Here is a 19203-nt window from a genome sequence, read left to right on the forward strand (position 1 = left end):
CTAGTTCTTTGCATCATGTTTACTAGAATTGGCTTCTCTTCTTGAAGTGAGAATATAGGAGGTGGTGTCTCGCATTCCTTATTCCTCACAGAATCGGGATAATAATTCCATCTTGGATTGTATGTGCAGCCTAATGAATCATCAGACGTATATGCACATTGCTGCGGAGTGAGTCATCTAGACCTGGTAAGCTTCCTCGACATGTCTCTCAAGTCCAAGATTATTCTAGGAAGAAAACATATGTATATCTGCTCTACAATAGCTGCATGCAATTGGGCCTGAAGGCTAAACTGAATGTGCACCTGTGAACATGTAACTGGGGGAGAGTTGCATCATGACTCTCACCTATGTTGTGTGTACTCCACGATGCCAACTCCGTGGTAGAGCATCGATGAATGTAAGGCTAAGACTGCTAGTTAGTCCCTGAAACTAGCCACTGTATGGTGGCAAAAGCTGGTCATAGTCGATGAACCTGCATGTGTGGTTCTGGGATGATGCCAAGGTCGCTGGTTGAAGTGATCATCCACTCACTGAATGCAATACACATGATACAACCACACAGGCGCGGAGTCAGGTCGGGCCAAGGAGGTTCATCTGGATCCCCTTTCGCAGAAAATTACATTATTTATACATGGTTGAATCCCATTGACTTCTTTTCATGACTTACTTCTTCATATTTTGATCCTTTTAGTGAAAGTTGTGACCTACCATTGCAACAACAATGCTAAATTGTAAAAGTGAAAAGAAAAATGAAGAGATTTAAAAAAAAACTTACTACTCTCTCTATTCACTTTTATTTGTTTACAATTTTCAAAATAAATTTTCATTTTTACTCGTTACTTTTAACATATTAAAAAAAGGAAGACAATGTTTATTCTATTTTATCCTTAACATTAGTTATTTATTTTCAAATCATTTTTCAAGGCTTAACATTATATATCAATTAATATTAATATGAGTATCGTGATAAAATATTGCATTAATCATTATGTCTTAAAAGGGGTGGCAAAGTTAGACAAGTAGTAAAAGTGCAACGGGAGTAAATAGAAATAATATGATTAAGCACCCATTACAAACTAGACTGCTAACTTGTGGAAAAAGTATTAATGATGAAATAAAAAAAAATATATTTAATTTTCTGCAAATTTCTATGTCAACAATTCTTATTTTTTTTTAAATCGAAAATTTATTATTGGAAAAAACAAGTTATGTGTAAATATTGAGCATAAAAACTGTATGAATAATCCTTTATGCTTGTATAGGGTTTTTGTTGTTGTTTTTTAGCTGAAAATTGAGCATCTAATATCAATATGCAATATTTTTATGTAGGCATTAAATAATATTTTTCATGACTTTATTTAATTTTTAATTAGAAAAAAATAAGGTTGAAAAAAGATAAAAAAATGAAATTCTTTTTTTTTTTTTTTAGTAATACTCGCCATAGAGAGGTGTCACTTCATTTATTCTATGCGTATCAAATGCAAATTTTCAATCTTCATCGTGTACGTTTAAATTATTTCCAAAACAAGTAAATTTATATAAATTTTTTTTTACAAAGTTAACGCAATTTAAATGCAATTTTTCATTCTTAATTATATACGTTTAAATTATTTTCAAAATAGGTAAATTTGTAAAAAAGTTACAAAGTGAATGCAAAATGCAAATTTTCAATCTTAATCGTATACGTCTAAATTATTTCCAAAACAGGTAAACTTGTAAAAAAAGTTTACAAACAATTTAAATGGTGATCTCAAAAGCATATAGTATATATATTTATTAACAACGTCAACACATTATCTACCACAAATATTAGGAACAAAGTTTCTCCATATCCTTATCCAATCACAAAACTAATTTTACACCAATGGCCTTGTACATTATTTCCCTTCCTCTTTGTTCATTGACATTGTTAATTAATTAGCCATGAAAATCCTAATCATATTCATAATATCAACAATGTTGTCCACTAATTGCCAAGCAATTACTACTAATCTCAACCCTCTAATCTTGATACCAGGAGCTGGTGGAAACCAATTAGAAGCAAGATTAACTTCAAAGTACAAGTCTACAAGCTTATTGTGCAACAAATTGTATCCATTAAATAAAGATAGTGAAGGTTGGTTTAGGATATGGTTTGATCCAAGTATACTTTTGTCACCCTTCACAAAGTGTTTTAATCAAAGGATGAAGCTTTATTATCAAACACAATTAGATGATTATTATAATAATCCTGGTGTTGAGACTAGGATTACACATTTTGGTTCTACTAAGTCCCTTCTTTATCTTCATCCTTATCTACAGTAAGTTAATTGATTCCTACTTATTTCTTTATGAGCTAATTATTAACATTGTGTTTTGAGGTTTTCTTAATACTCCCTCCGTTTCATATTACTTGACTCCTATGCTAAAAATAGTTTGTTTTAGTTTACTTGTCGTTTGGTGTGATGTTGTATAAGGTATAATAATTTTGGGATAAAATGCAGAATTACTGTCTCCTGCATTTGATTGGAGGTATTAGATAGTTGTTGGATAATTTATCCCACCATTTTTGTCATAGTGATGAGACAAGTTATCCCATATACATGGTGGAATAACTTATTCTGGAATAATTAATTCCGGGATAACTTGTTCCCAACTAACCAAATTATTAGTATTAAATACTCCCTCGATCCGTTTCAGTTTGTTTGTGCTATTTTGACTTGACACGGAATTAAAGAAAATAATGAAGACTGTTGAATCGTGTGGTCATTTACTAAAGATATGTCTCTAATCATATGGTTTTAAACATGTTAGGTGGAAAGTTGGAACGAAAGATTGTCAAAAAAAGAAATAGATGTTTTTTTTGGGAACGGACTAAAAATAAAAGTAGGACAAACAAATTGAAACGGAAGGAACAACTATATAAAGTAGCAGTAGTAGTCAAATTTGGAGTTTCAAAGCATCATTAATAAGTTTAGTTTAGTAAAATACACATCCAATTGAAGTTTTCCTAAAAACTGTGTCAAGTCAACAAGGTCAAGTAATTTGAAACAAAACGGAGTAATATATTGAGTGTTTCGGTCATTCATTAATTTGAGTGTTGGAAATGCTTAATCTTGTTTTCCAGTTGAAGTGCAAAAAAGTTGTCCTGATACCATTATAAAGAAGAAAAAAAATATGCCCTGAGTTGATCAAAATGCTAATATCATACGTTACCAGTATGGCGTTATATGATAACGCCATACTAGTAACGTATGATTCAAGAATTTCGATTCTGTGTCAACCAATAACTCAAGAAATTCCTTGTACTAACTTTTTTGTAACATGTTTAGGAAAATTACAGCATATATGGAGCCACTTGTGAAGGCTTTGGAAGAAGTAGGCTATAGAGATGGTGAAAATCTGTTTGGAGCACCATACGATTTTCGTTATGGTTTAGCTGCAGACGGTCATCCAAGTCATGTTGGTTCGAAATTTCTAGAGGACTTGAAAGAACTGATAGAAAGTGCAAGTAGTTCAAATGGAGGTAAACCTGTCATTCTTGTTTCTCACAGTTTAGGTGGTTTATATGTCCAGCAACTACTCGTTCGGAATCCAAAATCCTGGAGTCAAAAATACATCAAACACTTTATAGCATTGGCTACACCATGGGGAGGAACAGTTATGCAAATACTCACTTTTGCTTCTGGTAACACACTTGGTGTGCCTTTAGTTAATCCATTACTCGTAAGGGAAGAACAGAGGAGTTCTGAAAGTAATATGTGGCTTTTGCCTTCTCCGAAAGTGTTTAACACTAAATCACCACTTGTTGTTACCCCTAATGTTACATACTCAGCTCATGACATCCCGGAATTCCTTAAGGATATCGGGTTTCCTGAAGGGGTTTTGCCTTATACATCGCGTATTTTGCCCTTGGTTGACAATTTGGTAACTAGTACTGATCAAGTGCCTATCACTTGTGTAATTGGTTGTGGGGTTAAGACTCCCGAGACGTTGTTGTATGCAGATGGGGATTTTGATAAGTTGCCTGAGATTGTGTATGGGGATGGAGATGGTACTGTTAATATGGTAAGCTTGTTGAGTTTTGAATCAAATAAGAGTACTTACCAACATCTTAATGTCATCAAGTTACAAGGAGTTTCACATACAGGTCTACTAAAAGATGAAATTGCACTTGAGAAAATAGTTGAAGAGATTTCTTGTATTAACTCTGATATTTCACTAGTTTCAAAAGCTTGATCACGATTCGTGATGTTTCTTGTTTATTCTTCCCTTATTGTTCATATTCGTGTTCGTAGTATGCTTTTACCAGTGATGCAATAGGACAGTTTTAATCAGGTATATTTGCCCGTGATTCAGATGGTTCTCATCATGTATAACACCATGAAAATGATGTTCATTCTGTACTAACATGTGAACATATGAATGTACTTGTATCTACCATATGTGCAGAAGAGGACATAAAAATGTTGTGTTGTTTGGCTGGTATTTTTTCATGTAAGGTTCGTCTTTTGTTGATCTTCGCGGTGTCTATGATAGTCAAATATTAACAGAAAGACACCCTAACTGAGCTGATTTCAATCAACTAGTCGTTTAAAGTCGCTGTCCAATCAGATGTTTGGATGGTGAGCTATACTCCGTGAGGAAACAAAGGGGTACGTACGTCTTCCCTTGTCATTTGACCCCTTTTTCTGTGTGACAAGAAATGTTCAGTGTCAATCTCTCAATTGGTGGATCGAGGATTTTCACCAAGGGATTCCTAAATATAAAAAAAGTGCAGAAACGAAGAAGCCAAGAGAATTCAATATCTCCTATATATGCATCTAGTGCGATCAACACTAATTGCATTCGGAAACAAAGCTTTAACATATTCACATTGGCCTCAATTGGACTAAACCTAAAGTTTTATGGCTTATTGAGACTAATGCATATAATTAAAGGAGGTGACATATTTTGAGTCGTTAACTTATTTATGTGATGAACGTTTGAGAACACACAAAAACTTTTCAAGCATTTGAGTCAAAAGAGTGTCTAATAGGAACAGTTCATCATGTGTTCAGGTGCTCAATAGGAACATGTTGTAGTTCGAGTGTTAAATAAAAATATATTGACAAATTTAAGGAGCTTTCGATGCTACTCTTTTATTCATTGAAATAACAGACTGCAACTTATAAACTATATTGGAAACTAGGAAAACATATAAAAATGCAATGTAATTTTTCAACTAATTATGGTCTCCTCCATGACATTCTGAAGCTGTCCTCTGTCCATGACATAGCTGCAATCCCTTTGGACAAATGAGACAGTTGTGTTCAAAACTTCCCTGAACCCCTTCTAAAGTCCTGTTGAGCTCTCGAGGCACCGATCCCTCCAGGTTATTATATTCCAAGTTGAGACTTCTCCATGAAAATCCGAGTCTTGACCAATACTCTGATGGAATCTCACCCGAAAACAGGTTATGTCCAAGGTTTATTTCTGTTAAGTTTGGGTAAGTAACCAAGTTCACAGGCAAATGACCATGTAGACGATTAGCATGTACGTCTAACGTGTGTAGCTGTGATTTTTTATCAGAGAATTCTACCACCTCAAACACTGTGAAACGGTTTACTGAAACGTTTACGTGACTTAATTCAGGTAACATGAAGATCCCTTTGTTTATTCCTCCTGAAAATCTGTTATCACTAAGGTCTAATGTGCTTAAATGTCTAAGTTTATGCACTGGGGTAATGTGTCCTGATAACAAGTTGTGGCTTAGTGATAGTGTTTTGATCTTCAATGGGAATTGTGGTAAATTCCCATAAATTTGGTTATTTGAAATGTCAAATGAAGAGAGTTGCCATAATCCGTTGAGTTGAGGAAATTTTCCAGTGAATTCATTGTTAGACAGGTCTAATCGCGTTAAACTTCTAAGTGATGTAATCGAGGAAGGGATTGAGCCAGATAGCCTGTTATTCGAGACATCAAGAGTTTCAAGTTTTGTAAGGACACCAATGTCATCAACAAGACTACCTGAGAAAAAATTCTCATAAAGTTGAAGACTTGTGAGTTTCCTCAAATTAGTAATACTCTCTGGCACTGGTCCCCTGAACTTGTTCCTACCTAGATTGAGAGTAACAAGTTCTGTTAAGTTCCCGATAGACGATGTCAAGAACCCCTCTAGTCCATCACCTTCTAGATCAATCTCCATTATCCGGCTCGTGGCATTAGTGTCTACCTGATCAGGAACTGTGCAAAGAATGCCTAAGAAACTTGCACCAGTTGTTTCACAAGGGTCTAAGTTGAAATCCCAACTACTAAGGAAGGAATCCGGGGTTATTGAAAAAGGGTCTATCGACGTCTTGATGGCTACTAGAACTTGAATATCAGATTGTGAAGTTGTTGCATTGACATAAGGTGAGAGTGTGTATATTAAACTTATGTACAAGAAGGTTAAGAAAATGGAGTTAACTGATCTGGCCATTTTTTTTGTTTAGAGAACTTTTTGAGTGATTTGAATGTATCTTGTTAAAGGTCCTTTATATGAAGTTCTAAAGTTTTTTCGGTAAGTCATAAAAAAAGTGTACATTTTTTTTGTATAGTGACATGCAAAATTGATTCTTGGAATTAGGTGACAATAAGTTAGAGAGTGGTTTACTAGTCCTGTATAAGTTGATCATTGTAAAGTTGTGAAAAATTAAAGTATTGAAAGAGAATTAGGGTCTATCGAATGTTGTTTCTTAGCTTACTAAACGTATTTATCAAAAATCATGAGGTTCGTTAAACATATAATACACGAAGGCACGTTTACATATTTTCAAAACGAATGATAGTGGAATCAATGGTAAAATGTTGTAACATATAGTAACTTGTTGATATTGGAGTTCAACCAAGATTTGGGACTGTAGAAGGGGAGGGGACAGACATAACAACAATTGACAACAACACCTCGGTCTCAAGAAAGTTGTGGTTGACTATATGAATCCTCACTGTTCCATTTAAGTTCAACTCATATCATTATCATGCCAAATAAATATAAAATCGAGCAAGTCTTTCTAACCTACTAGGTCCTCAAGACCTCAACAGCCCAAGATGGCAATTTGACAAAGTCTATTTTCTCATGCATAGAGTAGTTTAACATTGAATTAATTCATAGTGAATAGCGAGTCATTCCTACACAAGTACTTGATGGGATAGGTACGACCAATCCATTCTAATTAGAAAAAATCAAAAATTTCATTCCTGATTTTTTTTTAATGTACTCCTTCCTTGGATTAGTACAAGGACGCATACATCAAAAGCTAAGTGTAAAATTTGAATAAGATAGTATCTTTTTTGTTTTCAAATTCAAAATGTTCATAATTGAGGTTACACAAAATTAAGCTATTCAGAGGTTCTAATAGACTAGATAAAATTCATTTTAGTCTGCATTGTTTTAATGAATACAACGTTTGGAAAGATGGTATCTTTCTCCGTCATTACATAATGTCACACACTAACAATTTGAATGATAAACCTACCAGAAAAGTAGGATAAATGGTAAATGATAAAATATGATCATTAAATAATAAGTAAAGACAAAATGAGAAGAAAATATTAAGATAACAACGCGATCATATCAAATCGGTTGTTACACAAAATGAGACTTCTTCGTTGTTATGTAACGATGGATTTAAAGAATACGATACAATAAAATTAAGTAACAATCAAAATAAACATTATATTTAAACTAACAATACAATACAACAGATAAGAACCATATTCCAAACAAGGTGTTACTAGCTAGTTACTAGCTAGCTCTATATAAACCCAGCTCAACGTTTATATATTTTTGATGTATTGATATCTAGGGATGTCAATCCTTCTTGATTTTTTTTAGAAGGAAAATAATTGATTCCTTCTCAACAATGTGTTTGTCCTCTTTTATTTACGTTCAGTACTTCCTCCGTTTTTTTTTAGTTGTCGTAGTTTCCTTTTCCAGAGTCAACCAATTTGAGTTTTGACTAATATTTCAAGATGTATTTTTTCATCATAATGATATGAAAAAAGTTGCAATTTATAGTACTTTCTGTACATATTTTGAATATCTAAAATTTTATTTTAAAATATCAAATTAATATAATCTAATATAGCTTTGAAAATTAATTAAATTAACTCTCAGAATCACAACATGACAATTAAAAAGAAACAAAGAGAGTAATTTCTAGAATAGGGAGCATTTGGACTATTCTTGAAAATGTATTTTCCCTATTATATTTATGTTAGATTTTAGGAATTGAAGACAATCATATTTTATTTTATTATTTTGGAAAAGTTATTTTCCTATTTAATTTACATTAGAAATTTAAGGAATATTTATTTTACCTTTTTTATTTACGAAAGGAACTTTGGAAACAATTTTTTTTATTAAGAAAAAGAACAATTTTTTTTTTTGTAAAGTACCAAAGTACATTCTAGTTTCATGTAGGAAGTTAGATTCCTCCTTGAAATTTTATTTTCCTTTATATTTACTATTTAGTTAGGAATATTAGGATTTAAAAAAAAATATTGAACATAATTTAATTTCTTCTAGAGAAGGTAGTATATTTTAGGGATATATATTATTTTACTTAATTTTCTTCGTTAGAAATTTATGCCTTTTCTTTCGTTTCTCCTAAAATCCTACTTATAAATACACCATTACATGTGTAACCAAAAAAAAAAAAAAAAGGCAGTTGGGGATCTACATCCACTAAAAAGGAATAATTTTCTTTATTGGAAAATTATATTGTAATAGGTTCGACAATTTATATTCTTTTTAAAATTCCATCACACTAATTGTGGCATGGCTATGGTTTAACCATAGTGAAGTATTCTAATATTCTACAAGGTTTTGTTTTAGGTCAAGTGAATTCTTAACGATTGATAATTCAAGTCGTGATCGAAAATTGCTATGAAAATTTCAATCTATTGGTACAATTTTTTTTATAATTGTAGAACTTTAGTAATTCTTGTTCCTCTTTCAACATGTTGAGTATGGAAATTTAGTTTTTTTTTTTAACATATACTATTAATGAAATTTCAAAGATTCATGTGTATGTTTTCAGGTAATTCAAGAATGATTTGGTGCAATTATTTGTGCGATTATTGTGCAAGATTTATTCGACCCTATTATTATGGTGACTTAGTGTAAGTTAGCTTTATTTTCTTGATTATTTTTTCTTGTGAATTTTTACTTAAATTCTGATTAAATCTAAATGTTTTTTTTTTACCTTGACATTGTAGATGTTGTAATTTGTGTGGAAAAGTCCTTGATGAAGATACGGTTTGTAGTTTTACGAAAATTATTGGTTCGATTGATTTTATCAAGTTTATTGTGTTTTAAAAACCCTAATTATTGATGTTGTTTGTTTAGATAAAATTGTGAAAAGGAAGATATTCGAATTATAATTTACAATAATATCCTTGTACATGCAGAGTAAGGAAATTGATCCCACAATAGAAAAAACCTACGAAGAAACGATTGAGGAAGACGTAGAGTATGAAAAGGATACAACTTACATAGAGATAGAAGAAGAATGTAAGTAAGATCCAATTTATCATTAGGGTAAACTGATTACAAGGATATATTTTTATGAGTTAATTTTACTTCAGATTCAATTATCGATTTTTTCAAGAATCTCAATGGTATGTTTGCTTTGAATTTAATTCAGATAATTCAAGAAGAGTTTGGTGCGATCATTGTGTGAAGTCAATCAGTCAACCCCACTATTTTGTTAACAAAATGTGAGCTTTATTCATCCAATGCTGCCTTTTTTTTTTCTCATGTATTTTATTTTCTCTCTTCAGTTTAAAAAATCGAGAAATAATTTATCGTTTCGTTCCTAATTTACTCTCATTATTTATAATTTATTCTAAATGCTTCTTTCTTTCCTTTCCTTCACATTCTAGATGTTGTTCCAACTGTGGGAAAGTCCTTGAAGATAATATTCATCTTACCCCACAATAGGTTTGTTACACTACAATTATAGTTTCGATAATTGCGTTCCATAGTTATAATTTTCAAAGTTTTACTCTAAATTTGATTTTTTTATTTGTTAACGTCTGCGTATACTCAGACAAATTATACAAATCAGGTAAATAACAAGAATTGAGAAAACTATAGCCGAGATATACAATTTTATTAAACTGTAGCTATAGTACTTAATGTTATCTCCTGTATTCAGATTAGCAAACCAGAAATAATAAAAGATGAAAAGAAAAACACAAAGAACTATCCGAGTCCACAGAACCCACTGTGTGTCCTTAAGAAATTTAATCCCCTCAAGTACCCGAGGTTGCAGATTAATTCCTCCCAAGATAAAACGGATTAACCATTAAAGAAGTAGCGGTACCTCAAAACTTCGATAATTTCAACGAACTCAAAATGACAGCAACGAATCACACACACAGACACGATCGATCGATCGATTTTGTTTTGTAAGAAATGTATGCAAAAGAAGGGAAGAATTCGATACAGAAAAATGAGAGAAAATCTCTCTATTTATAGCCAACAAAAAGTAAAGGTCATAACCCTTTGGAAAGAAGACAACCTTTCAGAAAGGTCACAACACTTTGGAAAATTAAAGGCATAACCTTTCAAACGATCACAATCCTTTAGAAAGGACACAACCTTTCATAAAGTTCACAACCCTTTGACATAGTCACAACTCTTCAGGAGAGTCACAACCCTTCATTTCCTGTTCACACCTTTAAAACCCAACAATCCCGTGGGTTTCCTTTTGAACTTTCCGTAGTGAACATATATCGGATATACTCATACTCTAAACTAAATATTTGCTATTCTGCATAATTTTTCCTAACTTTTACCTAGACCTCAACTAAATCATCTTTTAATAAGATCTAGGGATGATTGAGTATACACAAAAGTTAACAAATAAAAAAATCGAATGTAGAGTAAAACTTTGAATCTGAAATGTTGTATCATTAAATAACTGGTATTGCTACAAACTTCCCGTAGTCCAAAAAATATCACTGATTAGTTTCCTTTGTTCCTTCCGAGTAACATTATATTGTTAATTTGTTATTACCTTCACCCGTTTCAATTTATGTAGCACTATTTGAGTATATTAAAAATTTAAGGTCTAAAATAAATCTTACATATTTGTGTGACCTATATATCATTTCATTAAAGTTGAAGTGGTTTTCATTTACCAGCATGTAAGTGTTCTAAATTCCTATAACCGAGTCTTTTTGAAAGGTAAAAGAAATTTTTTAAATGAAAATTATCTTTAACTATAAAAATGTAGCATATTAATCTTTTTGAGACAGAACAAAAATAAAAATGACCACATAAATTGAGACGGTGAAAGTATTTATTACAGTAGTTGGGTTCACAGTAGATCAGTGCAGGGGCGGAGCTATAGCCTAGTACCCTTCGTCGGAAAATTATATCGGGTATATAGGCAAAATATAGTCTAATATCTGGATATGTATTAATTGAACACTCTTTGACACAGCAAAAGCAGATGGTCCAGTGGTAGGCACACTCGTTCACTTCATGGAGGTCTGGGGTTCGATTCCCACTTGCTGTTTATTTTTAATACAAATTTCTTTTTAAACAAAAAAACACAGAAATTTTTGTGCACCTACTCATCGGTAAAAATAATATATTTTGTGTACCCACTCCGCTAAAAAAAATTATCGACTCTTTAAAGGTTGAACATCCTTGGCGAAATTTCTGGCTCCGCCGATGGATCAGTGCAGCTAATTTTACCGAAGTTAAATGAAGAAAAAGTTTAAACTTTGAAAGAAAAAAAAAAACTATGATAATTAAATAGAGGAAAAAAAATATATATTTTGTGTACCCACTTCGCTAAAAAAAATTTATCGACTCTTTAAAGGTTGAACACCCTTGGCGAAATTTCTGGCTCCGCCACTGGATCAGTGCAGCTAATTTTACCGAAGTTAAATGAAGAAAAAGTTTAAACTTTGAAAGAAAAAAAAAACTATGATAATTAAATAGAGGAAATAACAATTAGATTTACCCATATATATTATTCTCCACATATTCAACATAGTCCAACTAAAAAACATAACATAGAAGCAATTATATATGGTTTGAGAAGCATAGCCTAAATTTGCAGCACCAGAAATAAACTTTTTTTTTTAAAAAATAATTCATTAATTGTTGGTAATAAAAAAATGGTCGATTTTCTTGTTGTTAATAGTGTAGTATTTTCTCTTTCTCACTTACATAACGTATTTACGATTGAATTTCTTAAAAATGCAGGTGAAATTCGCAAATCCAAAATAAAGTGGAAATATATATCATTATGTACGTGATGAAAATTAATTCCGAAAGAGAGGAAATTTATGAAAAAAAATAGCTGAAAATACGACGATGATGCGTATCGCGGAAGGTTGGAGAATGTGACTATGATATTGATCCATTTTATGATTATAGTGACAATTGAAATAAACTATGCACTACTTGTGATCAATTGAGATAATTGCAACAAGTTGAGATATTTGTAATTTTGATATCAATTATCTCCCACATATGTTTGTTATGGTCAGTGGTGGATCTATTAAGGCATCTGGGGGTGCCACACCACCCCGAACTTCGACGGAAACTCTCTCTCTATATATATATATATATAATATTTATATTTATATAAAGCGTGCCACCCACAGAACAAAATTGGCTTGTGGTGCCACGGTAGGAGGGCAACTTTAGAAGGCTGATGTTGCGGGTTCGAATCCCATTTGTACCTATTTTTTTGAGAAAGACATTTTTTTAAGAAAAAGGAAATTGCTGCACACGTTCTTTTAAGAAAAATTAGAGAACTAAAATTAATTTATATCGAAAAGATGAATAATTTAATCAAATATAAAATTAATTTAATCGATAAGTCTATTTGGCACCCACGGAGCCTAAATCCTGGATCCGCCACTGGTTATGGTGTTGTTACCAAAGGGATACATTTTTTAAGGAAATCAATAAATTGTTTCTTGTTGTTTTTATAAGGTTAAAGCATTAAAGGGATACATTTATTAAGGAAATTTTGATTTGATATAAATATTTGAATGTAAATATTTTTTTTACAAGTTTATTTGATTTGAAAATTTGTGTTTGATTTACATATATAATTTTTCTTAAAATTTTAGTCTTGTATGTATGATGTTTTGACTTTTTTTTTTCCTTTTATTCTTCGAATTTCAACAATTCAATATTCAAATATATTTTAAATAAACTCAAATTTGAAATATAAATTTCACATGTCATAAAGAACAACCTTCAATCATAACTTTGTCAAAAATAACAATAAATCTATTAAACTCATTTAACAATCTTTTAATTTTTTTCATGAATATTTTGATTTCAAACACATGTTAAAAGTGGTTAATATGCCTGTCGTGTGCGTCTGATTTTATTATTTTTTGCTAAGAAATAATAATTTTAATTTTTCAATTTCAACCCCCAAATAACCTCAAATTTAAAATACAAATTTCATTTATCATAAAAAACAAACTTCAATAGTTAATTTATCAAAACAACAACAAAATCTAACAAACTCAATTAACACCCTTTGAATTTTCATGTATGTTTGTGCTCAGTCATACATGACTAATACACATACATATTAAAATTAACTGAAATTTCAGTCATGTATGTCTAAATGCAGAAGCAGAAAAGGCGAAAAAGCACACACATACACACACACTTTTACCCGGAAAATTACTTAATACTGAATATTCATACAAAACAAAATATAAAACATAGATTAATTAAATAAGGTGACAAAAATAAAACGCTCTATAATTTTTTTATAAAAATTAAAGATCAGCTCATTTAAAAGGCAAATTATTAAAGCATAGTGATCGATTAGTATTTCTTAATTTAAAAAACTCATTCATTTGACTCTTTTTATGATTATTAATTTGAACAAAGTACAATAAGATGAAAACATATTTTGACTTCCTGGTCATAAACATTCAGCATTCAAAACATTAGACTAACCTATTTAAGTTCCTCATAGTCATGAAGTATGTAGAGATGGTTCCCCTCACAGTTTTAAGATTTTGAGTAAAACATACTAACCAATATCTTAACAGTTTAACATGTTTATAAATTAATAATCGATAAGTTGTATCCATAACTTCAATCGGTACAGAACTCTCAACTCTAGCTAAGCTAGACAAAAAGTGGTGGTCTAATTAGATAGCCCATTTGGTTTTTATTGAACTTGGAGAGCACTGACCCGTTATCCTTCCACTGCACGGAGCGGGGACTGTTCGTTGCTCTGTGAAACCAGCCTCACGCATTCCACCCCACTCTAGGAGCCAAGCAGCCCAAACTTTCGTTTGGGCCACGTGGCTCAACTCCGTGCTTGGATAGGGCAGACCAGACATTAGCCCACCAAAGCCCAGCCATCAGGAACAACCCAACATTCCACCACATTGTTGCCCCCACTCGAGTTACAAGCCCACGTTACAAGGCTCGGCGATAGATCATGTTCTCATCTCCATATATAAACATAAATAAGCCACTGTTTAAAAACGATGTGGGATAAAGAAGACCTTGTTTGGTGACTCAACATGTAGATTTACCTTTATTTTATTTTTTAAACATGAAAATTGAAATTTAATTAGGATTTTAAAGTCTTTTCTACTAGTGGACAAAACTTAAATAAAATTATTTTCATAAGACATTTATACATCACAAAAGGTGCTAAAAAAAGTGAGATCAATTTTTCAAAGATAGTGTAAAAGTTTAGTATAACTTCTTCGTATTGACTTTATACCTCTGAGTATGTGTTTGGCAGGAAGGAAAATAATTTTCAAGAAAAATAAGTTATTTTTATACTTATTTCTTAGTGTATGCGGAGCAAACAAAATATATTATTCTAAGAATATCGATATATTATCTAGAGAAATATTATGGATGGTGAAGGGTGGTGGTGAAAATTGGGTGACTTGGTGTGTTGGAGGGTGGGAGGAGAAAATCAACGAAAAATATTATGGAACATATTTTCCTAACTCGATCCCACTAAGCAAGTTATTTTTTCGATTTTTGATGAAGTTGTTTTTTCTAACTAATCGACCATGGAAAAATTTATTTCCTTTGTTACCAAACACATCCTTTATTCTTCTCCTTTTGCAAGTTATTTCTTTGCTTTGATTATTATTTTCCGGTCAAAATGTTACCATAGAAAAATTCATTTGTAGGAGAAGACATCAAAATTTATAAATCCATCATATTTTTTTCGTCATCTATCATCATCATCGTTTATAAAAAGTACTCAGCGTTCTTAATTTGAATTAGTGTCTGGTAAATGCTCCCAACTATATTAAAAGTTCTTCATTTTTCGAGCTTAAACTGAAACTTCTGGTTAAAAATGAATTATAGAGATTTCAATCATTTCACCGTATCTTTCGATACTAGATAGTGTTAGCATTATTCACCAATAGGCCTGAAAATTTACATTTACTGAACTCTCGTGACAATTGTGCAAAGTGACTAATTAATTATTAATGGGCTATACGTTGATATTGCAAACCCACAAAATTATATTCTTTTTGTTCATTTTTATTTGTCGATTCTTTTAAAAATAGATTTTTATTTTTGTTTGTCATTTTTAATTTATCAAAAAAATATAATTATTTTTCCATGTTTTATAACACTTAGCATTCATTACTTATTCCCCAAATTATTTTTCAAGACCTAATATTAAATATCAATTAATAGAAATAGTGTAGTAAAATAGTCATGTCAATTATTGTGTTCTTAATGGGTGTGTCAGGTCTAAATGTAACAAGTAAAAGTAATATTTGCCATGTAAAGTACTAATTTAGACTTTTTGGTGATAATCATTCAGCATTCAAAACATTAGACTAACCTATTTAGGTTCCTCATAGTCATAAAGGTCTTCAAAAGCCTGTCTTGACTAATCACTGAGTTTTTTTTTGCAAACTCTCTAGGTCTTTTGATAAAGTATGTTGAGAGGGTTGCCTTCACAGTTTTAATTGATTAGTTGAATCAAAAAGTTTGACCAGTATGCAACTCTAGCTAAGCTAGACAAAAAGTGGTGGTCTAATTAGATAGCCCATTAGGTTTTTATTGAACTCAGAAAGCACTGACCCATTATCCTTCCCACTGCACAGAGCGGAGACTATTCGTTGCTCTGTGAAACCAGCCTCATGCGTTCCGCCCCACTCTAGGAGCCAAGCAACCCAAACTTTCGTTTGGAACAACACATGGCTCAACTCCGTGCTTGGATAGGGTAGACCAGACATTGGCTCACCAAAGTCCAGCCATCAGGAACAACCCAACATTCCACCACATTATTGCCCCCACTAGAGTTACAAGCCCACATTACAAGGCTCGGCAATAGAGTTTCTTCTCATCTCCATATATAAACATAAATAAGCAACTATTTAAAAACGATGTGGGATAAGGAAAGAAGACTTTGTCTGGTGTCACAATATGTAGATTTACATTTCCTTTAATTTTTAAACATGAAAATTGTAAGTTAATTAGGATTTTAAAAGTGTTTTGTACTAGTGGACAAATCAAGTTAGACCTATAAAATTATTTCATGGACATTTATAGATCACAAAAGGTGCTTAAAAAAGGTGAAATCAAATTTTCAAAGATAGTTAAAAAGTTTAGTATAACTTCTTCTGATTGGCTTTAAACCTGTGAGTGTGTTTGGCACGAAAAATGTTTTTCACGAAAAATGATTTTCTAAAAAATAAGTGATTGTTATACTTATATCTTAGTGTGTGGCGAGCAAATAAATATTGTCCTAAGAACATTGATATATTATCTAGACAAAATTATGGATGGTGAAGGGTGGAGGCCATGAGGATTAGGTGGCTTGGTGTGTTGGAGGGTGAGAGGAGAAAATCAACGAAAACTATTACTTTTGGGACATATTTTCCCAACTCCATCCCGCTAGATAAGTTATTTTCTTCATTTTTGATGAAATTGTTTTTCTAACCAGTCGAACATTGAAAATTTGATTTCGTTTGTTACCAAACACATTATTTATTCTTCTCCTTTTGCATGTAATTTCTTACTTCTTTGCATTGATTGTTATTTTCCAGCTAAAATGTTACCATAGAAAAAATTCATTCATACAAGAAGACATCTAAATTTATAAATCCACTACATTTTTTTTTTGTTACTTACCATCATCATCATCGTACTCATCGCAGTTGTTGAATTTGATAAAAATGCATATAATACCCATTGATCTAAAGACAAGTGGAAATGTGGTAGATGCACACGAAGAAATTCTTGTGCAGAGCATCTAAATTCACCAATGGAAATGTGTTTGGATATGTAAATCGTGCAAATTAGTGATAAAAATGTCTTTTAATTTTGAGATGTGAATGATATATTTAGTCAATATTAATACCTCTTAATGTTTGTTGTGGTGTTACTAATTGTTTTTTATCGCTTTTTAAGGTTAAATTTTTTTATTCGATATAAATATTAAGTGCAGATAAGTATTTTATTATTCAATTTGTGTGATAAAATGTATGAACTTGGTATACTTGTGATGTATTCTTAGATATGAAACAAAAATGAAGATAGAATATGTAAATTTCACTTAGCTATATTTTCATATGTAAAAAATTAATAATTTTACTCCGAACAAGCAAAACAAACAAATTAATTTATCAATGTTACCATTGCATCGAAAAATTGATCAGCAATGATCTTAGCTATCACCAAATGTCCAAATTATAGTAGTAATAAATATTACATTTGAGAATTTCAAAAAAATGAAAGAATGTAATATGAGGAGAGAGATAGAGTGTGTGTATGTTTTGAGTGTGTAGGGAAGAGAGAGGAAAGAAAAAAAATATCAATAATCTAGTGGCTAAATAGGGTAAAGTTTAAAAATCTTAGCCTGTTTTGGCAATATACTTTCAAGTAATTGTTTCTATAATTAAAAGAGGTGATATAATTTGAATGATTTTCTGCTTAATAAACATGTTCAAATCGTCCTTCGGATGACTCAATTGGTTTGAAGGGTGGTATTAGAGGTGTCAAATGGGCGGGTTGGGTTGAAATTGGAGATATTAAAATGGGTTGAAATAGAAATCGGGTTGGATCTTGACCCGCCCAATTTGACCCGGTTAATCTCAATAATTTTAACATAGTGATATTTAACTTTTATAATCACAATTCGAATTTCAGCTCAAGATTTTTTTAAAAAAAGTAACAAATTGATAGATAAATCCTAAAAGATGTTAAATAGATAATAATTCATACATTTAATATAGGAACATATCTTAGTAAAGAGTTTTAAAACGGGCTGAAATTGGAGATTAAAGTGGTTTCAATTGATGATTCTCTTAAAATGGGTTAGGCTTGATGGATTGAGATTGAACCCAATTCAAATTATTTTGAGCTCAACCCTTAAAATTCTGGGCGGGTTGGGCGGGCTATCTATGTTTGGGTTCATTTTTGACACCCCTAGGTGGTATTCCACATAAATAACCTAGGATTGATCTCCTCAATGCCTTTTGAATCGACCCTGTTGTATAGGGCTTGCCTAACATAGTTTTACATTTTGTGTGTGGTAGGGGTGGGCATAAATACCGAAAAACCAAAAAATTGGGCCAAACTGAACTAATTCAATTTTTTGGTTTCGGTTCCTCGATTTTTCGGTTTGATTTGATATTTTTTTCAAAATTTCGGTTGTTAAATTATTTTTAAACCATTCATAAACAAATCTTTTAAGTATCAATTAACACGATTTTAAGTATTTTATACTTTGATTTGGTCCTCATTTTATTTTTTATTTGCATTTTGCATCGAAAAACCTTTTTAAAAATACCAAACCAAATCAAATCAAACCAAAATTAATCGATTTGGTGTTCGGTGCACACTTTTTCAAAATCAAAAATCAAAGAATTGAATCGAGATTTGATAAAATCGAACCGAAGAACCGAACGCCTACCCCTGGTGTATGATTTGTCGGCTATTACATAGTTGGAGATTTACTCAGAATCCACAAAGTACTCACCCAAAGGGTAAAGACTATATCAAAGATTATAATGATTACAAATTATTTTGGATTCCAAATAAAAAAAGATGAAATCACAATAATAAAATTTGAATAGAAAATATTTAATAAAAATGCATTATTATATATTTAGTTAGTCAATTAAAACAAATCAATTTTCTAATATGTAAATAAAATTTGCTCATAATTTAAGGATTTAAAAAAAACAAGGTGGAGAAAGAAA

General features: G+C 31.4%; 2 protein-coding genes across 2 annotated transcripts; one reads left to right on the forward strand and one right to left on the reverse strand.

The window, feature by feature from the left end:
• The first annotated feature begins 1807 nt into the window (after positions 1–1807).
• LOC102597068 (lecithin-cholesterol acyltransferase-like 1) lies at positions 1808–4424 on the forward strand. Its single transcript, XM_006345477.2, has 2 exons — positions 1808–2300; positions 3312–4424. The coding sequence occupies exons 1-2, from the start codon at positions 1924–1926 to the stop codon at positions 4216–4218; spliced, it is 1284 nt and encodes a 427-aa protein (XP_006345539.1). The 5' UTR covers positions 1808–1923; the 3' UTR covers positions 4219–4424.
• Positions 4425–5086: 662 nt separating this feature from the next.
• LOC102597397 (leucine-rich repeat receptor-like serine/threonine-protein kinase BAM1) lies at positions 5087–6447 on the reverse strand. The gene has a single exon (XM_006345478.1). The coding sequence runs from the start codon at positions 6437–6439 to the stop codon at positions 5204–5206; it is 1236 nt and encodes a 411-aa protein (XP_006345540.1). The 5' UTR covers positions 6440–6447; the 3' UTR covers positions 5087–5203.
• Between the last annotated feature and the right edge of the window lie 12756 nt (positions 6448–19203).

The sequence above is a fragment of the Solanum tuberosum genome, unplaced genomic scaffold, assembly GCF_000226075.1.
Source record: "Solanum tuberosum cultivar DM 1-3 516 R44 unplaced genomic scaffold, SolTub_3.0 scf00069, whole genome shotgun sequence".
Lineage (NCBI taxonomy): Eukaryota > Viridiplantae > Streptophyta > Magnoliopsida > Solanales > Solanaceae > Solanum > Solanum tuberosum.

Bases quoted from the DNA above. Each gene is read 5' to 3' on its own strand.
- LOC102597068 (XM_006345477.2), top strand. From the start codon at position 1,924: ATGAAAATCCTAATCATATTCATAATATCAACAATGTTGTCCACTAAT. The intron at 2,301-3,311 runs GTAAGTTAATTG...TAACATGTTTAG, and splicing joins TATCTTCATCCTTATCTACA to GAAAATTACAGCATATATGG.
- LOC102597397 (XM_006345478.1), bottom strand. From the start codon at position 6,439: ATGGCCAGATCAGTTAACTCCATTTTCTTAACCTTCTTGTACATAAGT.